General features: G+C 37.6%; 1 protein-coding gene across 1 annotated transcript; it reads left to right on the forward strand.

Moving 5' to 3' along the window:
* The first annotated feature begins 2,328 nt into the window (after window positions 1-2,328).
* On the forward strand, window positions 2,329-21,811 carry LOC134853440 (uncharacterized). The gene is made up of 4 exons (XM_063869439.1): window positions 2,329-2,364; window positions 2,656-2,893; window positions 20,327-20,733; window positions 21,668-21,811. Exons 2-4 carry the CDS (start codon window positions 2,731-2,733, stop codon window positions 21,809-21,811), a joined length of 714 nt encoding a protein of 237 aa, XP_063725509.1. The 5' UTR covers window positions 2,329-2,364; window positions 2,656-2,730.
* The last annotated feature ends 1,380 nt before the right edge of the window (window positions 21,812-23,191 follow it).

Here is a 23,191-nt window from a genome sequence, read left to right on the forward strand (position 1 = left end):
CCATTTAGCTCCTCTTTTCTGTAAAATTTGGGCTCGTTCAGCCTCTTCAAACAAAACTTTGAGGTATAAATAATAAAAAAAAGTTTGGAAAAAATTGAGATTACTAAAAATAGACTCATTTAGCCCGTTTTCATATATTGGTGCCGAAGGTGCTTTTAGAAAATTGTAGGGTCAGGTCAGTCAGCCAAAAATGAATTTCTTAAAAAGTACCAAAGGGGGACCCTTTGGGTCTGCAGGGGTTCCAATCCCTGAGGGTGGGGGGGGGGGGGGGGAGGTTGCGTTTGCCTCCCCCGCCACCCCCCCCCCCCTGAATCCGCCCCTGATTTTATGACCTTCTTGCTAGTTTTATACTCGCTCGAAATCAGCGCAAAGCTGAAACCGAACTGGTTTTTTTTCGACATTCGGCCAGATTTTTAAATTTTTAAAATTTCGTTCGGATCAAAACTGAAAGTAATTTAACGTAATGCATCTTTTGACCTCATCCCCTAATTATTTGTGGTACCTGATTTGTGGTACCATTCTCATAATTATTTGTGATACCTGATACCCGAAGGAAAAGTTCGATCACATTTTCAATGGCAGAGGAGTTCGACCCCTTCGTACTATTTTGAGATATCTGTTTTTGGCTGACTGACCTAAAAACTTTTCTAAGGGCGCCTTTGGCGCCAATCTATTCTAACTTTGAGGGGGAGCGCGCCGAAAAAACGCGTTATTTTGGTCGAAGTTTTCCAAAAAGTGCTTGTAAACGCCTCTTTTTTTTTTTTAGCCTTTATCTAAAAAATTTTGCCTGCGGCGCAGAAATATTCTTCAAATTTTATTCTTTATAGTGGTTTGTGAGAGCCCCAGAAAATCAATTTGGTCGACCTAAAAAACGGTCGACAAAATTTTCAATTTTTTTTGAAAATCCGCCCCGTGGAGAAAATCCTAGATCCGCGCCTGGTTGGAACAAAACCTTAGTTTTTTTTGTTCAATGACCCAAACTCTTGAAATTATCATGGCACAAAAATTTTAATATAAGATAAAAAATGTAATAATTTACTTTGTTTTTAAAATTTATCACGAGCAAAATTTTACAATTTGTTTTCATGTTCCAAGACTTTAAATTTTGGGCCGTGTGAACTTAAATAACCCAAAAACAACTTATTGGCTAAATGGATTTTTAATAAGATGATTTTATTTATTTTTGTCAAAAATTGTACTAAAATAACAACAATATTTTTCAGCTTTTGTTTCTCTGTGTTTTGAGTGAAAGTGTACTTGAAATCACTATACATTCAAATAAAAAAAACACTTTTGATGAAAAATGAATATCAGCAAATCCGATAGTGTGTTGTAAAATTTTTATGTGCTTATGACAACAAAAAAACTGCTCGTGTATCAGCTCGGAATATTCTGCCTGCTCTTCTTTTTTCTCCGACAGTTTTGCTAAAACTTTATTTTTAGATATAATTTTTAGACTGTCAATTTTTAAAAAAAGTGTATAAAAATGTGAACGCATTCCCATTCAATGCAAAGCCCTGAACGTTCTGACTCTCTCCGAGAACTTCGATAAAAAAAATTTTCGAATAAATTTCTCAAGGAAAATTTTTTGAAGTTTTTGGTTTTTAGTTTCATCCGAAATGGTAGGAAAAAAGAAAAAAGGAAAAAATTAGCATCTGATTTTTTATAAAAATGACAAAATTAGTATCCTTATTTATTTTGGAGCAATTTAATCCGCCGTTTACGCATGTTAAAAAATAGAAATACCTTTCAAACCCATATAACTTCACTAATAATCAATTTTCAAAAATATTTAATTTTCAACCCCTATAACTTCACAAAAATTAATCACAGGTGAAATATCTTCTTAATTTGAGCTCAAGACAAAAACATTTGTCAGATGACACAATAATTGATAAAAATCACTGAATAAAACAAACCACCCCATGTAAAAAATGTTCCGTCAAAAAAGTCGAATAAAACTTTTGCTTTTTAAAATTAAAATTTGCAAATAATTGTACTTTGAAAAAAATGTACCAGCAAAATAATTGAAAAAAGGGCACAAGACCTGTAAATGCAGAAAAAAGTGGCGAGCGCAAAATCTCAACTATTTTACAGCAAGTTTCGAGCTAAAGTTTGAACACTAAGCAAACCCTTTTTTAAAACCAAATCTATATTTGAAACTTTCTAAAAACTAAGTTTTACAAAAGACAGATATTTAAACTGTTAAAAATATGCACGCTTTTTAGAAGCTTCAAGCTACGTGCTTTTTTAAATGCATGTGTTTATTTATTAGACGTTAACTTCACTTGGTTTTTTTATTATATACTTTTTGTGCTGATCAACGTTGTTCAAATAGCGTAAACTAATAAAATCTTGAAAACCGTTGGTAAAAAGTTTGGTTAGATTTATTCAAAAAGTACCAGCCAAACTGCTCAATATTTGAATAATGGGCACCAGAAATGAAAATGAATCCTTTTTGCTCGAGGAACGATGGGAAAACTCGTTGAAAAGAATTCCATATATAAAACTTTTGTTGATTCAATGGATAACAAGTATTGGAAACTTGTGGACGCAAACAAACGTAGGAAACCAAAATCCAAGCTTAGGAAAAATAAACAAAGCTTTTTCTTCTTCTATAACAATTGTTATAAGGCTTTAAAATATTTACTGAAGGAGAAATTGAAGGATTATGAGTTCACTTTGGTTCTGAACTTATGCGGTGCACCGGGTGGTTTCTGTAAAGTCTTAATGGAACGCAAGGAAACAGTTCACGTTTTCACATTGCCAGAGGCGAACGGTGGCTGGCCAATGCGGATTGAAGACAGTCCAAAACAGGCATGGACCAAAATTTCAGTGAACATGCATGGACCAGACTATGGTGACATTGTTAAATTGGCGTCTCTTGCTAAAGGTTAGATTTATATCAAAATTTAGTACCAAAATGTTTTTTTAACCAAAACGGGTTCTGGATTACTTGAAGATGCTAGTAATTTCTTCGAAAAATTGAATTTAAATTAACGATAATTGCGTTTCTGAAAGCGTTCATATTTTTTAACAAATTTATCGAACATAATGTTAGTTTTCTGAATAAAATTTTTGACCCTCAGATACTGAGAGGGCGTTTAAATAGCAATCAAATGGTCAAAACTGTATTATGCTGTGAAAATATCAATGCATGAGGATTGCCCTTTTCGCTAACGTCCCCTCGCCCCCACTTTAAGGCATCTACTGAAAAAACTTTTCATTCAATAAAGATCTACCAAGCAATTTTTCAAAGAAAAAGCAGATAAAGCTCCAGCAAAAAGGCCAACGCGAAACTTTAAATTCTGACAAATTTTCTAAAAACTACGGTGCTAATTAAAATCATCCGGACAAAATGCACAAAGTTAGAAAGTTCAAACTCAATTTTCTCGAATTGGGGTAGGTCAAAACAGAAAGAAGAGAACAAACTTTCCTTGAAACTTTAACCAAATCAATATGATGCATTTTTTTTGCAAATTTCGTCCCCAAAAGTCTCCAAAATTTGCGCTAATTGTATTTAAACAAAGATTTTTTTGGTTTTCTGTTGTAAACCTTACATTTTCACATTTTTCGAGTATCAAGCAAAATTATTTTCTCTTATACCTGTTTTTGTATTTTTATCTATAACTTTGTTGGTCTTTGTAACAGGCTCTTTCTGATAAAAATTTCTACTTGATACTTTCTACGTAACTCTTGATTAACTACAAAACACCAAATTGATCCATTTTTGGGGTAAACTTATGGTTTCGAAATTCACAAAAAAATGCACCATGTTCATTGTGGTAAAATTCGAAGAATTTGCTTAACTGGCAAAAAAATTCGTCAAAAATGACTAGTTAAAAAGTCGAAATTTGTCTGAAGAAAAAAAACCCACCCCAAGCACAAATATTCCGTTACTTTTGTATCGAAAGTCGGAACAATAATAACTTTAGCTCGCTCACGTTTTGTAGCTTGTGAAAGATCATAGTTACTCTAACACTCGATTTATCATAAAATTTTACTCTTCATTATTTATGTATTTAACCCTCCGGATAATCGAGTATGCCTTTTGTCCACGCTTGTCAAAGCGTGGACAAATCGCGGGCAAGCGTGTTCAAACGGTATACCCGATTATCCGGAGGGTTAAATACATAAATAATGAAGAGTAATATTTTATGATAAACCGAGTGTTAGAGTAACTATGATTTTTCACAAGCTACAAAAAGTGAGCGAGCTAAAGATATTATTGTTCCGACTTTCGATACAAAATTAACGGAATATTTGTGCTCGGGGTGGGTTTTTTTTTCTTCAGACAAATTTCGACTTTTTAACTAGCCATTTTTGACGGATTTTTTTGCCAGTTAAGAAATACGATCACGTTAAGGACCCCGCATCCAGTTTTAAGCGTCTAAAGTTCATTACAGCTTGATTTTAGTTTTGTCCCTGTAAATTGAGAAAATTCTTCGGTAGTCAAATCATAATCGAGTAAATAGACTCTTTTTCATAGCATTTAAATCTATAAGATTATAGGATATATTGGTGAAATAACATTGAGGAAATTACGAGTTTAAATTTGATTCGAAAAATTTTTTGTAGAAATTATTATAGGTTATTTTTATATTAAGAGATTTGAGTTTAAGTCCGGGTTAACTCAACCATAAAATAATTTCAGACAAGATATACCGTATGTTCGTCAGGCTATATTATTTTTCGCCACATAGAATCGTGCAAATTCTTAGTCTAACGCCAATCTTAATCTCACTCTTTCCTCTCCTAGTCCTAATAGATCTATTGTAAACTGATATTTGTGATATTAGATATCAGGAACTGTTCTGGAGAAGAGCCACTGTTTGTTAAGTTATATTTATTCTATTTTGGCTGAAACTACAAATAGTTTCAGCCTTACAAAATTTTGTAAGTGTTAGTTATGGATCATGATTGGTTAGCTCTAAGTATTTTACAGAGATTTTTTATCAAAAAAATAGTGGTTGAAATAAAAATTAAATAATTCTTTTGAACTGGTTCTACCCACCCGGGCCTTAGAAAATTTTAAGTTTAATGTTTGTTGTTGTGAAGGATGAATGGAGAAGTTTTTTGATTCTTGGAATAGATTCTTTTGAAGCAGTGGTTGCGTGAAGGAGGAGAAGGAACAGTTGCTCGTTTTGTGGACTAGTTGGCTTCGTAGAAAAAGAAGGGGTACAGTTGCTCGTAATTCAGAAGTGTGTTTCGTGTATTCAGATCAAGTTGTCTAATCGAGTCAAGATTTCAGATTTGTACAATGTTTGGTTGGTTTTGTTAAGTAGAGCAAGACTACGTGCATTTTTAACTATTCATCGAATAGCGAGATGGTATACATTCTCTGTGTGAAGTGCTCAGTGAGTATGATTTGTATGTGACTTCAACATCGAGTTGATCAACATTCTTGTTCAATGGGGACCTTTGCTGCGATTATGGTTCCAAACTTTAAATCCTGTGAGAGATGTGAGTACGGCAACAAATCAATAGATTTGTCATTCCAGCGTCGGAATGTAATCGAGTTTTCATCTCCCTCTTCTGCTCATTACTTTTGCTCTGCAATCTTTTTAAATTGTATTTGTATCTCTGCATCTTGTCAGTGAGATCAATTTTCGTTATGGTATTCATTAGTTGCTTTCGCAAAAGCGTTTTATTAGTTTTGGTTATTATACAGAATCGCTCACCCTAGAGCTACTCTCGTCAAAAATAGGAGTGCATATAGTATCAAGCTTGGTTGTAGTACGGGTGGTGAGGCCGGCTATAGAGCATGCTCAGGACGTCTTTTATTGGTGGGTTAGGTCAGTTGCGGAAGAGTAATATTACCTTTTCTTTGAGTAGAGTCTCTTTTTATGTTCAACTTTTTCTTTCGTTTTTATCAGTTGTTTTTCTCTTTGGTTCTTTGGTTGTGTCCTTGTATCAAAATCAGATTGTTAAGTTTTGTGCGATTCTTCTGATATTTTTGTATTCCAAATGGTTTTGATAAATGTTGAAAGCGGGTTTCAAAAAAATACTTTATCGAGTTTTAATCTGGGTTTAATCTGGTTTGGATACCATAAGACTTTCTCATGCATGCGGTTGGTTTTGTGGCCTTAGTGAGCTGCGTTGGTTTGTATAAGCTTATTTATAATTCCTTCCAACCGCGTTCAGCGAAAGTTTTGAAAACGCGTGAAAGCAAGTCAAAAATGTGATCAATTCGTATTTAAAACTAGAAATTCAGTCATTAAACAATTTTACGTCGGGGTGTTACTCGGTTTTAGTGTAGAAAATGCGGAAAATTTGGTCAAATGATATCAGAAAAATCAAACTTTATAAAAAACAGCACCCATGAATAGATTACAAACAATATTTTACTTCGTTAAAAAGTTACTTCTTCATGTTTTGAATTTTCAGTATTTCTTTTAATTCGTTGCTTTAATATTAAAAATATTTTACTGATACAGTTTATGTCACATTATTAGACTTTTAAATTAGAGTTTGATGTTCATTTCTTTTTTCTATTTCAATCTTCTAGAAATCTAAAACAAAAAGGTGAAACACGCGTGTAAAAACGGTGAGTTGTTTTTATTTAATCGGTTTATAAGAATATAAGCTCACACTTACGAGGATTATCGGTCGGGAAAATCCATGGGTAAAGTGGGTTTTAATAGTGTCGGAAGTTATTAAAAGCTTGGCAAGCATGCAAAATACGTTTTTAGTGCAAAGCAGTGGCAACAGAAGTTCAAGCGCTCTGATGATTTCAACTTTTTTGGTTACAGCTGATAATCGTGGTTAGAGTTTTGTATGAGGTTGTAAAATGTATGGTTAAATTTAAGGTTATGAGTTTTTTCTATAGGGCTACTTCGATTTGTTATATGTTTTCAAGCGGGATGGTGATGGGGCGGGAGTGGTAGTTTCAGAGGATGCCGTGTAAGTTAGTGGATTTAATACAGTATGGTAAGTTTAGGAAGCAAGGAGACGTAAATAATGAACATGAAGCGGTGATTTGGGTTGCGAGATGGTGAAAAATGAAGATATGTTCGTTGGATGAATTTGTAATGAGTTTAGTCTGCGTTAGTTTTGTTTTCAACATAAATTCATGTGAAAATTTATTATCTCTCTCTTTCGGTGTTACGAAATTAGATGTGAGTGCGAAGTGATTAAACTTACTGAAAAAAGGTTCGTAAGCTTTAGTGTTTGTTAGTGCGTGGTCGAAATTTCTGTCGAAAGGTAATCGAGGTGAAAAATGTATTCTGGTTTGATAAAAAGTTTTTTTCGGTTAGTTGTGCGGTGGTTTCAGCGTCAGTGTCATATGGTGAATCTTCCATATATCTTACAACAGTATGATCGTTGTAAATAATAGGTTATCTGTTAGCATTTTGTGCAATGAATCTAATTATTGTTTGATTAAGTCCTATATTTAAAAATTGATTAAGGTGAAGCGCGTTAGTTAAATGTTGAATGATGGAGTCACAAAGTTCGTCATCATCGGGATTCTTTCTAAGGGGTTGTTTCAGTGGGTTAGTGAAGTTTTAGTATGAAATCCATAAAAGTTTTGGGAGGAGAGAATGTTCATTTCTATATTGTGCTCGTTGGCCTGCGTTTTCTCCTTTGTAATAGGTGTAATGGGGACAGAAGGGAAGATTATAATTTAAAATTTTGGGTGTATTAGTATGATACTGGTGATGGGATCAAGGTCGAGATGATGATGGGCGGCTAATGAGGAATTGTCGTGTAGCGTTAGGGTGTTTTCGTTTCATGAAAACTCTTTGGGCTCGTGTAGGTGCAATTTGGACAGAAGGGATAGAGGAGTCGGATGTTGAAGCTGAACGGGTTAATTGACGAATAGTTATTGAGTTATTAGTGTTGTCAATAATAATTTTAAAATTCAAGCTTTTCGCCTTTGCGGTTGCTGCTATAATTGCTATCAGAAATCTCAATGATTACAATTGGTTTTTGATGGCTAATATTTTTTCAATTTGGTTTATAAAAAGCTGAATCTGTTATACCAATCCATTTGAATCGATTATACTCAAACTTATTAGACTATAATTCCAATTCTTTACTTCTCCATTAAGTTTCCGATTTTGCTCATAATTTTTATTTTCACAATTGTTGGCCTATGTGATTTTTCGGAAAACGATTTAGGCAGTTTGTTCGCGCTTAAATTAATGACGTCATTATAGCGCGAAAGTGAAAAAGCTAAAATTAGATTTGCTTAGACAAAAGGCCTTGAAAAACTACTGGTTTGTCCGATTAAGGTCAGTTTGCCATCAAAATGTTTATAGATTTTTGAGATTGTTGAAAACCGTATTGCTAAAATGCTAACCGAAAATGTTAAACTGATTGTTGTCATATATTACTTACTCTTCATATTATCTGTTAAGTTGCCGATAATTTACAGATTTTGAAGCAGGTTTTTGTAGATCTTACAGGATACGAGAGTGCGGCACATTTTGGTCCGCCGACCCGGACCCGATATTCCGGACGATATTCCAGAGGATTTTCAGGACGATATTCTGGACAGTACGACCCAATTGGCCGAAAGTGACCAATTAGCCGAAATTTTTCCAGAGACGACCCAATTGGCCGAAAGTGACCAATTAGCCGAAATTTTTCCAGAGACGACCCAATTGGCCGAAAGTGTCAAATTAGCCGATATTTGTCGAAACACGACCCAAATTGTGCAATTAGCCGAAAATTGTTCAAACACGACCCAATTGGCCGAAATTGTGCAATTAGCCGAAATTTGTTCAAACACGACCCAATTGGCCGAAATTGTGCAATTAGCCGAAATTTGTCCAAACACGACCCAATTGGCCGAAATTGTGCAATTAGCCGAATTTGTCCAAACACGACCCAATTGGCCGAAATTGTGCAATTAGCCGAAATTTGTCCAAAAAAACGACGCGATTGGCCGAAATTGTGCAATTAGCTGAAAGTTGCCCTAAAGTATCCCAAGTGGCCGAAAATGTCCAATTATCCGATATTTGTCCAAACACGACCCAATTGGCCGAAATTGTGCAATTAGCCGAAAGTTGCCCTGAAGTATCCGAATTGGCAAAAATTGTCCAATTAGTCGACATTTGTCCAAACTTGACCCAATTGGCAGAAATTGTGCAATAGCCGAAAGTGGCCCTTCAGTTATCCTGATTGTGGATTGTGGACACCCATTTTTTCTCGACACTCGAAGTTTTCTGTGGAATTTGGATTCTACCGGTGAACGCCTCTACAAAACTTGTAAGACTAAAAAACCAAAACTTTATCCATTTGTGCTAACTTGCTGATTTGATGCTTTAAATTCTGATGCGAGGTTTTTTGATGGCAAAATCGTAACCCCCAATTTTTCTCTATACCAAAACCCGATCAGAAAATTTTTTGTGGGTTTAGGAAAAAACCGGCCTCATAAACCTTAATTACGTTATCCTAACACCGTGTTTCTAAGCTCAACACCGTATCGAAAAAAAAAAAGGGCAAAAATTTTGAAAAAAAAAAAAATTGAAAATTTTTGATTTTTTTTTTCCAAAAATTTTAAAGTTTTGCAAATTATTCAGCAAAGCGCCTAGTTTCATAATAATTTAATTTAAACGACCGAGTCGAGTTTTTTGCCCCAAGTGTTGGACTTAAAAAAAAAAAAAATCAAAATTTCGCAAACGCATCAGGTTATTGTTGGAACTTGAACCGTTGGGTGAAAACGTGGAAAAAAAATTTTCGGAAAAAAAAAAAATTCGAAAAAAAAAAAATTTTGGAAAATTTTCGGAAAAAATCCGAAATTTTCGAAAAAAAAAAAAAAATCTGAAAAAACGCCGGGTTTATTCTTGAAACGTGGTGCAGCTAACTAAACTAGTTCAATTGGATAAAATTAGCCGTAGTCCAGACCCGTAGCGTATTATTAAGCAAATCGTCTTACCTTTTGCTACAACCTTGTTAGCTCAGGGTGTTGCGGGAGGTCAGGTCGCGGTTTGCTTGATTCCCTCCCTCTTAAGTTGATTTAAATCACTAAATGTTCATACTAGCTGCTAGCTCGCTGCACCACGCTTTGAAAAAACTGTCCCCCGCTTCGCAAAAGCGTGTATCTCAATCGTGCTTAGCCATTCCCGGGTTAAGTTTCAACCATAACGCAGTGAACGTTCGTAAAACTTGTCAGTATCAACTTGATCACTATCTCTTAAACCGAACCGACATTGTTATTTGGCACGACGCTGTTAATAACTCTATTAGTCGACACCGTAGTAATAACTTTAACGCACTAACTCCTAACGTGCTTAAGAAGGTTCTTTTAAACTATAAACGTAATATTTATGCAATCGTTTACTGTAAACGTGTAGGCACGGAAGATATATATAGTAAGTTGAAAGAGTCAGGTATATTAGTTATTAACATAGTAACAGACCTGATATCTAGAAGGAAGCAGAACCTCACTGAGTTAGGACAAAAATACTTAGAACTACACCAGGATCCCTCTCTAGAACTGAAAACGTTTACGATCCTTAGGCGTTATAGCAAGAATTTGAAGTATATTATTTCCAAGAAAAATACTCCTAAGCCAGGAAAACGCAAGCGGCAAGCTAATCGAAACAGAAGAAATGCTGAGCAGCACTAGGAAATAAATAAATTGCTTCTCTAAGGTGTGATATTGTTTAATGAGTCAGAATATAATTTATCAATACTAAATATAAGGTCTTAAATTAATTATTGCCTTTTTTTTTCTCTCAAACTGAGCAGTTGAGCGGTTGAGTAGAAGTGAACAAGTTTAAAAGTAATCAAAATGACAGAACAAATTGAGTTAAAATATCGTCGATTGATGAATGGTCGAACATCACTAGAAAATGAGCTTTCCGTAGTTCACAGTCGCATAACTGAGAGTTTAGAGGGACCAATTCGGAAAACAAAAATAAACGCCTTAATTGAATCTTGCAAGAGTATTCTCGAAAAAGCATTAGCTAAAAATGATGAACTTGTGATATTAGCTAATAAAACCGATAACCATAGCAAATTATTAACGGAGTTGGCTGCATGGTGGGATAGGATAGTTAAAGTTAACGATGAAGTAACTGGTAAGGCTCGCGCTCATATGGAATCTAATCAAACTTCAGAGGTCTGCGTCAGTGAAACTAGTCGATCAAAAGTTTCATCAAAATCGGCAAAATCCGGGTCGAGTAAGCAAAGCTCAATGAAATCATTGACCCCCAGTGAGCGCCGCAAAGAGCTGCTCCTAGCGAAGATGAAGCGAGAAGAGTTGGAAAAACAACATGAAGCAACCTTAAGACTGAAACAACAGGAAGCCATCATCGAAGAGCAACAGCATTTGATTGAGATGGAACGAAAACAACAAGAAATTAAATTTGAAATTGACCGTAAAGAGCAAGAACATCGTTTACGAATCGAAAAAAGTCGGCTTGAAATGGAACGATTAAGCGAAGAAAATCGTATTAAAGTAGCTGAAGCAAAAATGGTTGAAACTGAATACCTCGAAGAGTCTGAAATAGATCAGCATCTCGAGCTGGCGTCTTCGGTTGATCGTCGTTCTGACAGGGTAAACGATTGGGTTGATCATGCATTAGAAAACCAAAAAGGACCCAAGATAGTTCCGTCTTCTTCAAAGTTTGAAAACTGTATAAATATAGAAAGTGGTTCGCATCAACACAGAAATGTGTCCACAGCGGAAGCTTCACCTCGACGATCGTTGCCGAATCGGACTTTTGATTGTGATCAACAATGTTATCCCTATCAACCAACCGTCTCCTTCAGCGATGGCGATGAAATCAAACACGCTGTATCCACTAATCCTGATCACGAAACGCAGTCGTTGCTTATTTCCAATAACGCTACACTTTGCGAAAACAATACATCATCATTTTTTAATCCAGCTGGAACAGCAGCTACCAATACTCCGGTATGCTGTTACTTCTCTGTACCTCATCCTTCGTCGTCCATTCAACATATCCCCGTCAACAACTTCAATAACGATTCCCGAGTTGTTGGAAACATGCCCGCCATCTCCAATCAATACTCTGGATACACCCCTCATGCAATTGTGTCACAACCACCTGCAAATTTAATCTGCAGAAATCAAAACTTGCTATCACATAACGTGTATAGCAACCCTGCGTCAGTGAACAATCCGTTTAGCGGACAGTCTGCCGTTATTAGTCAGCCCAATTTGCCACTAATGTCACAGTGGACACCCGCAGTCACCCAATGTATCACTGGGGTAACAAGTGATGGTAACACAAACCCATCAGTTGGTGTTTTTTCATCCGTAACGCCAATATCTCAGCAACAATTCCCCCACGTACCAAGTGGTGGTACCGTTTACTATGGGTTTCCCAATCACGACGCATCGGCTGAAAACACTTACATATATCAGCAGCAACCTTTTGCAGCTGATCCTAGCAACACATTGCCGTCGTTGCAACCAGTTCCCCAACCGCAAGCCGTGACACTGAATGACTTAGTCCAAGCTCTGTCAGTCTCAAAGAAGGATCCCCTTCCAGAATGGAAGCTGGCCCAGTACGATGGCAACCCGCTCCAATGGCACGAATGGTTTGGCCAATTTTGCAGTACTGTAGACGCAGCGTCCCTAAGTGATGATGTGAAGTTGACTTATTTAAAAACATTAGTCACGGGAAAAGCTAAGTCAGCCATAGCAGAGTTCGCATACAGTGGAAGAATGTATAAAGATGCTCTGAAAACTCTAGAAAGAAAGTTTGGCCAGCCACAAAACGTAATTACGGCCCACCTTGATAAGTTGTCCAGTTTCCCGCAGCTTCGAATGCACAACTCTGAGAACATCATTAGCTTCTCGATGACCATTTCAAGTCTAGTGGCTGTCTTTAGGTCTCTTGATTATGAAGAAGATTTGAAAAGCGTCTCTTTGTTAAATCAAGCTCTTTCGAAAATTCCACCAAACATGAGAGAATCGTGGTCACTTTTTGTCGTGAAACGTAATTGGTCACGCCCCAACCTAATTGACTTTAACAATTGGTTAAAAGATAAAGCAGAAGCTCATGAGCAAATGAAAAATATGCCTGGAAAACCCAAAGTCGAAGAGCCATCCAAAACTAAAGCTGTAACGAGAGTTTTTGCCTCGACAAGTACAGTTGAGAAAAAGTTTGAATATCCTTCTTGTATCCTCTGCAAGGGGAAACATGCCTTGTGGAAGTGTTCTGTGTTTAAGGAGAAAACTCCAACACAACGTGCGAAATTCTCTGCGGAAAATAAATTGTGCTTCTCCTGCTTACAAGGGAACCACGCATTCCGGCAATGTCCCCGAGCAAAGAAATGCACCAAACCAGGTTGCACTAGCACCCATAGTGTACTTCTCCATGGGGCTGAACGTGTTTTTCCTAGTCGAAATCCGGAAAAAAATGATAGCCATACAAGATCCAACGCTGGTCAACCAAGATCTAATGCAGAGCCGGATAAAGTGAGCACAAACGCTGATCGAAAATCATTCAGCAAGAATATACCAAACGCAAGTTCGAATCATGCAGACATTAATCCCGTTCCGTTGGATGTAAGTTGCGCAATCTCGAACGACCAATCGTCAATCATAACATCGAAAGGGTTACTGCCCATAATCAAACTCCAAGTTTCCACCGATTTCCAGAGTGCTGATTGTTTAACATTGTGTGACTCAGCATCTAGTCATTCCTGGATATCGGCTAAATTAGTCAAATGTCTGAATCTCTCAGGAAGAGATTTGGATCTCACAGTAAATGGCATTAACACAACGACTGTTGTTAAAACGAAACAAGTTCAGATGAAGGTATCTTCTAACTTCGATGGATTCGAATACATATTCGAATTAACCGCATTTGTCAAGGATGAACTTAAAGTCGGTACCGATACCGTCAACATCCCTGCATTACAGAGAAAGTATCCGTACCTTGCTCCCATCAAACCAATTGTGTATAGCTACGCCGATGTAGACTTAATAATTGGTCAAGACTCCTTCCATGCTATTCGGCCTGAGGAGTATTTCAAGAGTGAGGCCGATCCAAACAAATCGCCCGTCGCGGTTCGCCTTCCAATAGGCTGGGTCTTGAGCGGCCCAATGCCGACATCTACTGGTTTCCTTTCTACTTGTTTCAAGTGCAATACGGATGATACCGAACTAGCTTGTCAAATCAAACGCTGGTATGAAATAGAGTCATACGGAGCCTACAAACAGGTCGATTCCCGTTCAGCCGAAGACAAAAGGGCGGCTAAAATACTTGATTCCTCCACCGTCCACGATGGATCAAGTTACGCTGTAGGTATGCTTTGGGCAGAAGAATCTATCATGTTACCAGATAATTACTATTCCTCTTTGGTTCAGTTAAAATCGTTGGAGAAACGTTTAGCGAAAGATCCTCACTTAAGGGATCAATACTCAAAAACTATCGAAGATGATTTGAGTAAAGGATACGTGATTCAAGTTCCTCCCCATAATTTTTCGAACCGCAGCATACGCGAGTGGTATCTTCCTCACCATCCCGTGGTGAACCCAAACAAACCTGGTAAAGTGAGGCGTGTCCTTAACGGAGCGTCTAAATTCCACGGTACGTCATTGAACAAATCGTTGCTAGTAGGACCCGACCTACTGCAGAACCTTGTGTTCGTTCTCCTCCGTTTTCGTCAACATCATTTTGCCGTATCGGCTGACATTGAAGGGATGTTCCTACAAGTCGGCGTCCTTCCAGAGGACCAACCATCTCTTCGTTTTCTGTGGCGGGAGGACCCCACAGCCGATGTGGTTGTACACCAGTACACCAGACATATCTTTGGAGCAAGAGATTCGCCAACGTGTGCAAATTATGCATTGCAACGGACTGCAACGGATAATCAGGCGATGTTCCCTGACGCAGCGTCCGCAGTTCTAGAGAAATTTTATATGGACGACTACCTTGACTCCTTTGAGGACCCTGATGTTGCATTTAAAATGAGTCAAGAGTTGATTACTCTGTTAGCTCTAGGTGGTTTTAAATTAACTAAGTTCATAAGTAACGTAACTAAATTTAATAAAGAGTTAAACCCGCCCCAAAGCGCGCCGCAACAGGAAAGTAAAAATATTGTAACTTGTGGGGATAATTCTTCTCATGTTCTTGGTCTGAAGTGGGACCATATTGACGACACTTTGGTCGTAAGCCGTGGTGTCAATCGTGAACTTAAAAATTCGATAACACAGCGAACAGTGTTAAGTTTTGTTTCTTCCGTTTTCGACCCCATAGGTCTCGTAGCGCCCTATACCGTAAGAGCGCGATTATTGTTGAAAGAAATCTGGCGCATTCATGGTCAACAATGGGATGATCAGCTACCCGTTGATATCAAGACAAAATTTCTTGCCTGGCACTCTGGTTTGCCATCTCTAGGGAAAATGAGTATAAAGCGCAGCTACTTCTCCGGACCAGTCGATTGGGTTGAGTTACACATGTTCGGTGACAGCTCAGAAGAAGTTTTTTGTGCTGTAGCTTTTCTTCGCGCCCGTGTGAAAACTTCACTCGAAACACAAGTTGCCTTCGTCTTTGGAAAAGCAAGAGTGGCGCCCATGAAAGCGCTTTCCATACCGAAGCTTGAACTGCAGGCCGCGTTACTCGCTACCCGCTTGAAGGAAGATGTCCTCAAAGCTCTAACCATTCCTGTGTCAAACACGTTCATGTGGACTGACAGCACCACTGTGCTCCAGTGGTTAAACTCAGGTAGTAAGCAACCCACGTTCGTGGCAAACCGGATTGGAGAGATTCTAGAAAGTACGACCGTAGACCAGTGGTTTCATGTCTTAAGTGGAGACAACCCTGCTGATACGGGAACCAGAGGAATCTCAGCGGAGTCCTTAAAAACAAGCAGCTGGGTGAACGGGCCAAGTCTGCTGCAAAGTGGCGAGTGGCCTTTCAAGCCGAGCATAGAAATACTTAAGAAAATCCGCCTGGCTGGTCCCGCTTGTGACCTCAATGAAGGCTTACAGCAAGCCTCTAATTTTTCAAACGTTGCACTAAATCAAAAACAACCCATTTTATTTGATTGGCAAAAGTTCAGCTCGTTTCGTAAACTCCAGCGAGTGGTTGCCTTCATGCTCAGACTTAGTCCGAAACACCGGCACTACCGCACTAAAGTCAAGGAAATAATCGATCCGGTTGAATTAGAAACCGCCAAACAACGACTTTTGATGATTTCCCAAAAGGAATCTTTTGAAGCGGAATATTTACTCCTGTCCTGCAACAAAACCGTCAAAAAGTCTAGTCGTATTGCACAGTATGCACCGTTTATGGGTCCTGCATGCCTCATTCGTTCAACTGGGCGAATTCGCCGCCTAGTTGAAACTGAATATGACACAAAACACCCTATAATCCTTGATGGAAGGCATTCTTTGGTGAAATTGTTCGTAAGTGATATTCATTATCGCTATCAGCACCAGTTCTTAGACTACCTGCGAGCTGTAATTCACTTAGAGTTCGCAATCTTGAACCTTCGCTCTTTATTGAAGTCCATTGAAGTCCACTGCCTTATATGTAGGAAGCGCAAAGCCAAAACTGTCACACCTATGATGGCAGAGCTTCCAGTTGAAAGGCTTGGTTACCGCCAGCCTCCCTTCACAAACTGTGGTGTTGATTACTTTGGACCCTTTTACGTCTCAATCAGGAGGAGTTCTGAAAAACGATGGTGCTTCCTTTTTACATGTATGACCACCAGAGCTGTACATATTGAGATTGTCTCATCCATGGACACGAGTTCGTGTGTAATGGGAATCGAAAGATTCATTGCCCGTCGCGGCACTCCATCAGTCATTTGGTCTGATAACGGCACCAATTTTGTGGGAGCCGAGAAAGAACTCTTAAAATGTATTCAGTCATGGAACGATCAAGCACCCCCAGAGCTGGCGAAAAAAGGTATTAAGTGGAAATTTAACCCCCCGGCAGCCCCGCATCACGGTGGTTCTTGGGAACGCCTCGTTCGGTGTTGTAAAAGGGTATTCTACGCAATAATAGGAAGTAGAAAGCTCACTCCCGAAGTCCTTGAAACAACTTTCTGTCTTGTAGAACAATCACTGAACGCTCGACCTATAACATCAGTAAGTGCAAGTCCGGATGGTTTCGAGGTGTTAACTCCTAATCATTTTTTGTTAGGCCGAAATGGTACTAGCTTTCCTTCTCTCTCTTTCCAGGAGCACTTCGACCATCGAAAGCAATATATCCGAGCGCAAAGCTACGCCAACGCAATTTGGAGTCGTTGGCTGCGAGATTATGTGCCAGCACTAAATAAACGCAGTAAGTGGCACTCCGATAGTGACGTTATTTTAAAAACAGGGGATTTAGTGTGGATTGTTGACGAACGCAGCCCAAGGGGACACTACCCTCTGGCTCGTATAAAAACCCTTAATTACGGAAAAGACAACATAGCCCGATCCGCCGTAGTTACCACCCGCTCCGGGGAGCTAACTCGACCGGCCGTAAAACTCGCACCCGTTTTTGCTCCTTTGGGCGCGGAAGATGTTCGCGCTTAAATTAATGACGTCATTATAGCGCGAAAGTGAAAAAGCTAAAATTAGATTTGCTTAGACAAAAGGCCTTGAAAAACTACTGGTTTGTCCGATTAAGGTCAGTTTGCCATCAAAATGTTTATAGATTTTTGAGATTGTTGAAAACCGTATTGCTAAAATGCTAACCGAAAATGTTAAACTGATTGTTGTCATATATTACTTACTCTTCATATTATCTGTTAAGTTGCCGATAATTTACAGATTTTGAAGCAGGTTTTTGTAGATCTTACAGGATACGAGAGTGCGGCACATTTTGGTCCGCCGACCCGGACCCGATATTCCGGACGATATTCCAGAGGATTTTCAGGACGATATTCTGGACAGTACGACCCAATTGGCCGAAAGTGACCAATTAGCCGAAATTTTTCCAGAGACGACCCAATTGGCCGAAAGTGACCAATTAGCCGAAATTTTTCCAGAGACGACCCAATTGGCCGAAAGTGTCAAATTAGCCGATATTTGTCGAAACACGACCCAAATTGTGCAATTAGCCGAAAATTGTTCAAACACGACCCAATTGGCCGAAATTGTGCAATTAGCCGAAATTTGTTCAAACACGACCCAATTGGCCGAAATTGTGCAATTAGCCGAAATTTGTCCAAACACGACCCAATTGGCCGAAATTGTGCAATTAGCCGAATTTGTCCAAACACGACCCAATTGGCCGAAATTGTGCAATTAGCCGAAATTAGTCCAAAAAAACGACGCGATTGGCCGAAATTGTGCAATTAGCTGAAAGTTGCCCTAAAGTATCCCAAGTGGCCGAAAATGTCCAATTATCCGATATTTGTCCAAACACGACCCAATTGGCCGAAATTGTGCAATTAGCCGAAAGTTGCCCTGAAGTATCCGAATTGGCAAAAATTGTCCAATTAGTCGAATTTGTCCAAACACGACCCAATTGGCCGAAATTGTGCAATTAGCCGAATTTGTCCAAACACGACCCAATTGGCCGAAATTGTGCAATTAGCCGAAATTTGTCCAAAAAAACGACGCGATTGGCCGAAATTGTGCAATTAGCTGAAAGTTGCCCTAAAGTACCCCAAGTGGCCGAAAATGACCAATTATCCAATCAGTTAGTCTAATAATTTGCCAAAATTTCATCAAGCCAAAAATATCTCTTTTGATGAAATAATGGACTACAATTTTGCTGGAGATAACAAAACCTTTAAAGTTGAGATGTCTTGTCACCATATGACTCAACTGAGCACTAGTTTTTACCACAAAACAAAAAACTAATAGAGATCACTTCATATTTTTTTGAAGAGTCCCGCGCTGGTTGAAGGTAAACCCAGTCAAAATAACCATTAAAGCAAAAAAACTGTTTTTTTTTTTCAAAAATCAAAAAATGTTCAAGAAAATCAAAAAATGTTCATCTTGAACACAATTATTTTGAGAACAAAAATATTATACCTTGAAATAGATTGTTGAAACAGTTGTTCCAAATTTTCCCACAAGCCAACGTCGACTTGAATACAGGGTTAAAGAAGAAATTGGGGGAAAACAAGCTTTAATTCAGTATGGTCGATTACAATGATCTAAAATTGACTCGAATTTGTTATGAAAAGAAGAGTTTTCAGTCAAGTATTAATGGGTTGTAATCTTCTTTTTTTCAACTTTCAAAAAATACTATTTACTGAAGAAAAATACGAGTAATGAGTATATTATGAAAGTTTGAGTGTTAAATCAACTTCAATTGTTCACAAGCGACAAAAATGAGCAATCTAAAGTTAGCATACCATGTTCAGCTTTTCTTGGCCATTCTTAAGCGTAAAAGTAAGGCTATATAATTGGGTGGTTGTTGCTAACTAATGAAAATTAATTCTGAAATTGTCAAGAATGCTCAAAATAACATCAAATATGGATTACGAACTACAAGTTCAACAAACTTACTCAATGCACCCATTCCAAAAAAAACGTTGCTGTGATAGTTATTTTTTGATGCTTTTTTTCTGAAGCAAGTTGAAACTAACATTTGAATGACAGCAACTTTTCAAAAACTATAAACAAAAATCTTAGTTGATTCATGAATAAAATTAATTTTGTGTTATCTGTCTCGAAAGCACACAACAAAAGTAAAGTAACCTTTTTGGTCCCAAAATGCTTAATGATTCATCTAAAAATTTGCTTGGTAAGGATGTTGGTTAATGAAGGACTCCATGAGTTGAAAACGTTTGATGCTCGCCATCCTTGAAGTTTCTATGTTCCTGTACCCCTAAGTTTATTTAACATTTGAAAAAAAAAAGCTGCATATTTTATAAATTGCAAGCAAACATACCAGGCCGAGGACCGCGACTCATTTTGCGACGGAATTGGATTGCCGAAATGGATTTTCAGTGACCGAAATTGCATACTCTCATGGGTCGCGCAAAGTCGCCACTTGGGTCCGGAGTCGAGAATTTCCACCTAATTTGACGCAAGATTTGAGCGGCTTCTTAGTCGATTGTGCTCAGAAATTTTCTTCAAAATGAGTGGTTTGATTTGAGCGTTTTTCTTAGAAAATCGCTCAATTAGATTTCAAATCTTGAGGGGTTTAAAAACGTTTGAACCTTGCTTAGTATATTTGAAAAATAATGATCAAAATTTTTTTGGGCCGCGCAAAATCGCATAACAATTCTTCGGTTGTGCAAAAATGCAACCAACCCATTTCGAGTCACAATGGTCGCACAGAGTCGCATTAAAATTCTTCGGTCGCGCATAATAGCAACATGCTCAATTTGAGTCACAATGTTTGCTATATACCTGATTTGGGTCGCATTGGTCGCATTGGTAGTATTAAACACATTTTTAGACGATGTTTGTTTATTGATTTTTTCGAATTCTTTTTGTTAGATAATCATGTCAAATGGTATGATAAATACCAGCTTGTGACTATGGATGGGTCGTGGCATGGAAATGAAGATTATGAAGGACACTCCAATGAAACAGCTCTCCAAAACTATGAAATGCTGTTATCTCAACTGATTGTCATGCTGGATCATATCGCGGAAGATGGTGTTGCAATTATTCGAGCGAAAATGAAATATGCTTCCGGAGCTGTTGTGCTGACTCTGCTGTCTAGAATGTTCGAGTCAGTTGAGCCTGTGAAGCTAGACGAGGAAACGTGTGGAAATTTGTGGCACTCAATTTTCTCATATGTCATCTGTCAAAAGTTCAAAAGCCAATCGAGAGATGGAAATCTGAAGATAATCAATGAGTTCCTGGGGGAAATAAAGGAAGGAAGTACTTTTTTTCTTGAGGTTAGTGAAAGTTTTTAAATAAGTCATAAATTAAGGACTAGCGGAATGGTGGTGTAGTGGCTACGTCGTGGCTACGTTTCCGCCTCTCTGTTGACAGGTCGGATGTTCGAGACCCACTATGATCCGTGCTCGTTGTTTGAGGGTGTGGCAACATTCTCAGCGAAGAGCTCAACAGCTCGTATGTTGGTCCTTCTCTTGTGGACAAACCGTACTAATAAAAACTAAGCAAGTTAATACAACATACGCGGTTGAATTAAAAAATTTTTATCACTTTTTTCTGAAGTCTTGAAAATCTTCCAGACACTTGAATTTAGAAAAATTGCTAAGTATTTTAAAGCGTAGTTTAACATCTTCTTTTCTGAAAAACTTCGATAATGGTTTCTATAACTCATAGTACGAAATAGAAAAATGGAAGATAAATCACTTTGAAATTTTATTGATTACGTTTTATCATAGCATGCATTTTTGCCTCATACAGAAACCGAAATTAATATTTCAAACTCAGCTTTTGAAAGAAGTAACCATTCCTGATCAAGTAACTAAAACTGACAAAAATTTTTGAATTCCCGGTTTCCGCAGTTTTTGAACGCTTCATGATTTTATCATTTGAAAATATAAATTGAAGAGCGTGAAGTTTGCCGAGTTCTCATAAAGACAAAAGCGAAAATTAAATTTTTTTAACATTTCAAGTGTTTTAATGAATTGAAGCTTTGGATTGAATGGTTTGAGCACATAATTTTATCGCTGCGCTACCTGTAATCATATGTAACTTAAAAATTACTATCGTTTTGGTACCTTTCCATTAAACAGATATCCTCAACTACCCCATACCCCCACCCCCTACATTGCCTTGTACCTAGTAACGCTTCTTCCCCTTTTGCAAAGAGGAAGATTGCAAAAGATCCGCTAGTATATTTTGAAGGTAATGATTTAGGAAGTCCCGAAGATGTCAGAATTCGAAACGGCCTGCAGACTGCAACTGGAGTTCTTCGAGGAGTGTACGAAACATTTTGACGAACAGCGCAAACTACTTGAACAGAAAAAGAAAAAACTTCACCCTCATCAATTTTCGCATTAAAATACTGACGAATTTCAATATATATATACTAACAATGATTACCATGAACTAATAAAAATATTAAATTTGATTTAAAGATGAAAAAAAAATAGTTTTTTATCAACAAAATAATTTATCTGAGAAACCCGATCTTGGACAATCACCAATTGACACTGAAGGATATTTGAAAGTCAGTCATCATGAAATTGATGTCAAGATTTAACTGTCACATTTTTAACGTGATGATGAGTCGTTTCAGTTCGGTTAAAAACCATTTTTCTTAGCAGAGTTAATTACATGTTTATTGTTGAAGCTGCAGCTACACCCTAGTTGACCAAGTGAAATTATCTTACAAGTTCTTGTAAGAATCTTGCAACATTCAGATTCTTTCAAAGAGGATACATCTTTTCAAAAGATCTTGTAAGATTCTGGCAAAATCTTGCAAGATAACCTGCTTTAAAGATAACATTATAAATCGAGATCTTTAAAAATAAGATTTATTTTGTGAAAAAAACAAGTTTACACTAGAAAACATCCTATAACGTTTGTGTAGGAAGTGTAGGAAGCTACACAAATACAACAGGCTATTGTTTTAATTGTTTACATAAGATCCGAGCGGACTCTTTTTTATTCTCAATTTGTTCACACCTCAAGAAAAGAATGCCTTTTTAACTTAACATTTGATTCAGATTTCAACTGAACAACTTAACTTAAGAGTTTTAAAGTCAAATCCAAATATCTAACTTTTCGGATTCTGAACGGATTTTTTTTTATTCTTTCAGTTTTTTTAACCTTGAAAATGGCAACAATTTTTAAAAAAAGTTTAACAGATGATTGAGGTAACTGAGTATTTATCCACGACGCCAGTCAAGCGGAGTGTCTCTATTGTTTTGACTTTGAAAATAGATAAATCCCGCGCTGCTCTGAAATTTAAATTAACAAAAGCAGGTGGGAATATTGTGAGTTCCCCCAGTTAAACTAAATATTGATTTTTTAATATAAAAAATCAATAAAATGCAAATGTCAGTCTCCTGGTCAACGGGAGGATAAGAGATAAGGAAAGGACTGAAGTCTGATAGCAGGTTCGGGGAAAACCAAACTAAAAACTTTTCGAATGAGCCTGTCTGCATTTTTCAGTGACTCTAATTTCTTGCGTTGAAACGGCCAGCTAAAATACTCTCAATTTTTTTGATTTCTTTTTCCTTTAAAATTATAAATCATAATTTCTCTTTTAATAAATTAAACAGAGTCACTCAGGGCTTAAAGAAATTTAAGCAAAAATTTTCTTAAGTCAAATTCAATGGACCGAGAGGAAAAAGGAAGTGCCACCATCCTAGCATCGGACAATACCCCTACTGACAGCGAGGACTAGATGGTGTACCCTTACCAGCAAGTACTGAA

The sequence above is a fragment of the Symsagittifera roscoffensis genome, chromosome 8 (assembly GCF_963678635.1).
Source record: "Symsagittifera roscoffensis chromosome 8, txSymRosc1.1, whole genome shotgun sequence".
Taxonomy (NCBI): domain Eukaryota; kingdom Metazoa; phylum Xenacoelomorpha; order Acoela; family Convolutidae; genus Symsagittifera; species Symsagittifera roscoffensis.

What these genes read in the sequence shown, in the direction of transcription:
- LOC134853440 (XM_063869439.1), top strand. Translation starts at nt 2,731, where the DNA reads ATGGAACGCAAGGAAACAGTTCACGTTTTCACATTGCCAGAGGCGAAC. An exon ending in ATTGGCGTCTCTTGCTAAAG is followed by an intron (nt 2,894 to 20,326) that starts GTTAGATTTATA and finishes TCTTTTTGTTAG; the next exon opens with ATAATCATGTCAAATGGTAT. An exon ending in GAAGTACTTTTTTTCTTGAG is followed by an intron (nt 20,734 to 21,667) that starts GTTAGTGAAAGT and finishes GTAATGATTTAG; the next exon opens with GAAGTCCCGAAGATGTCAGA.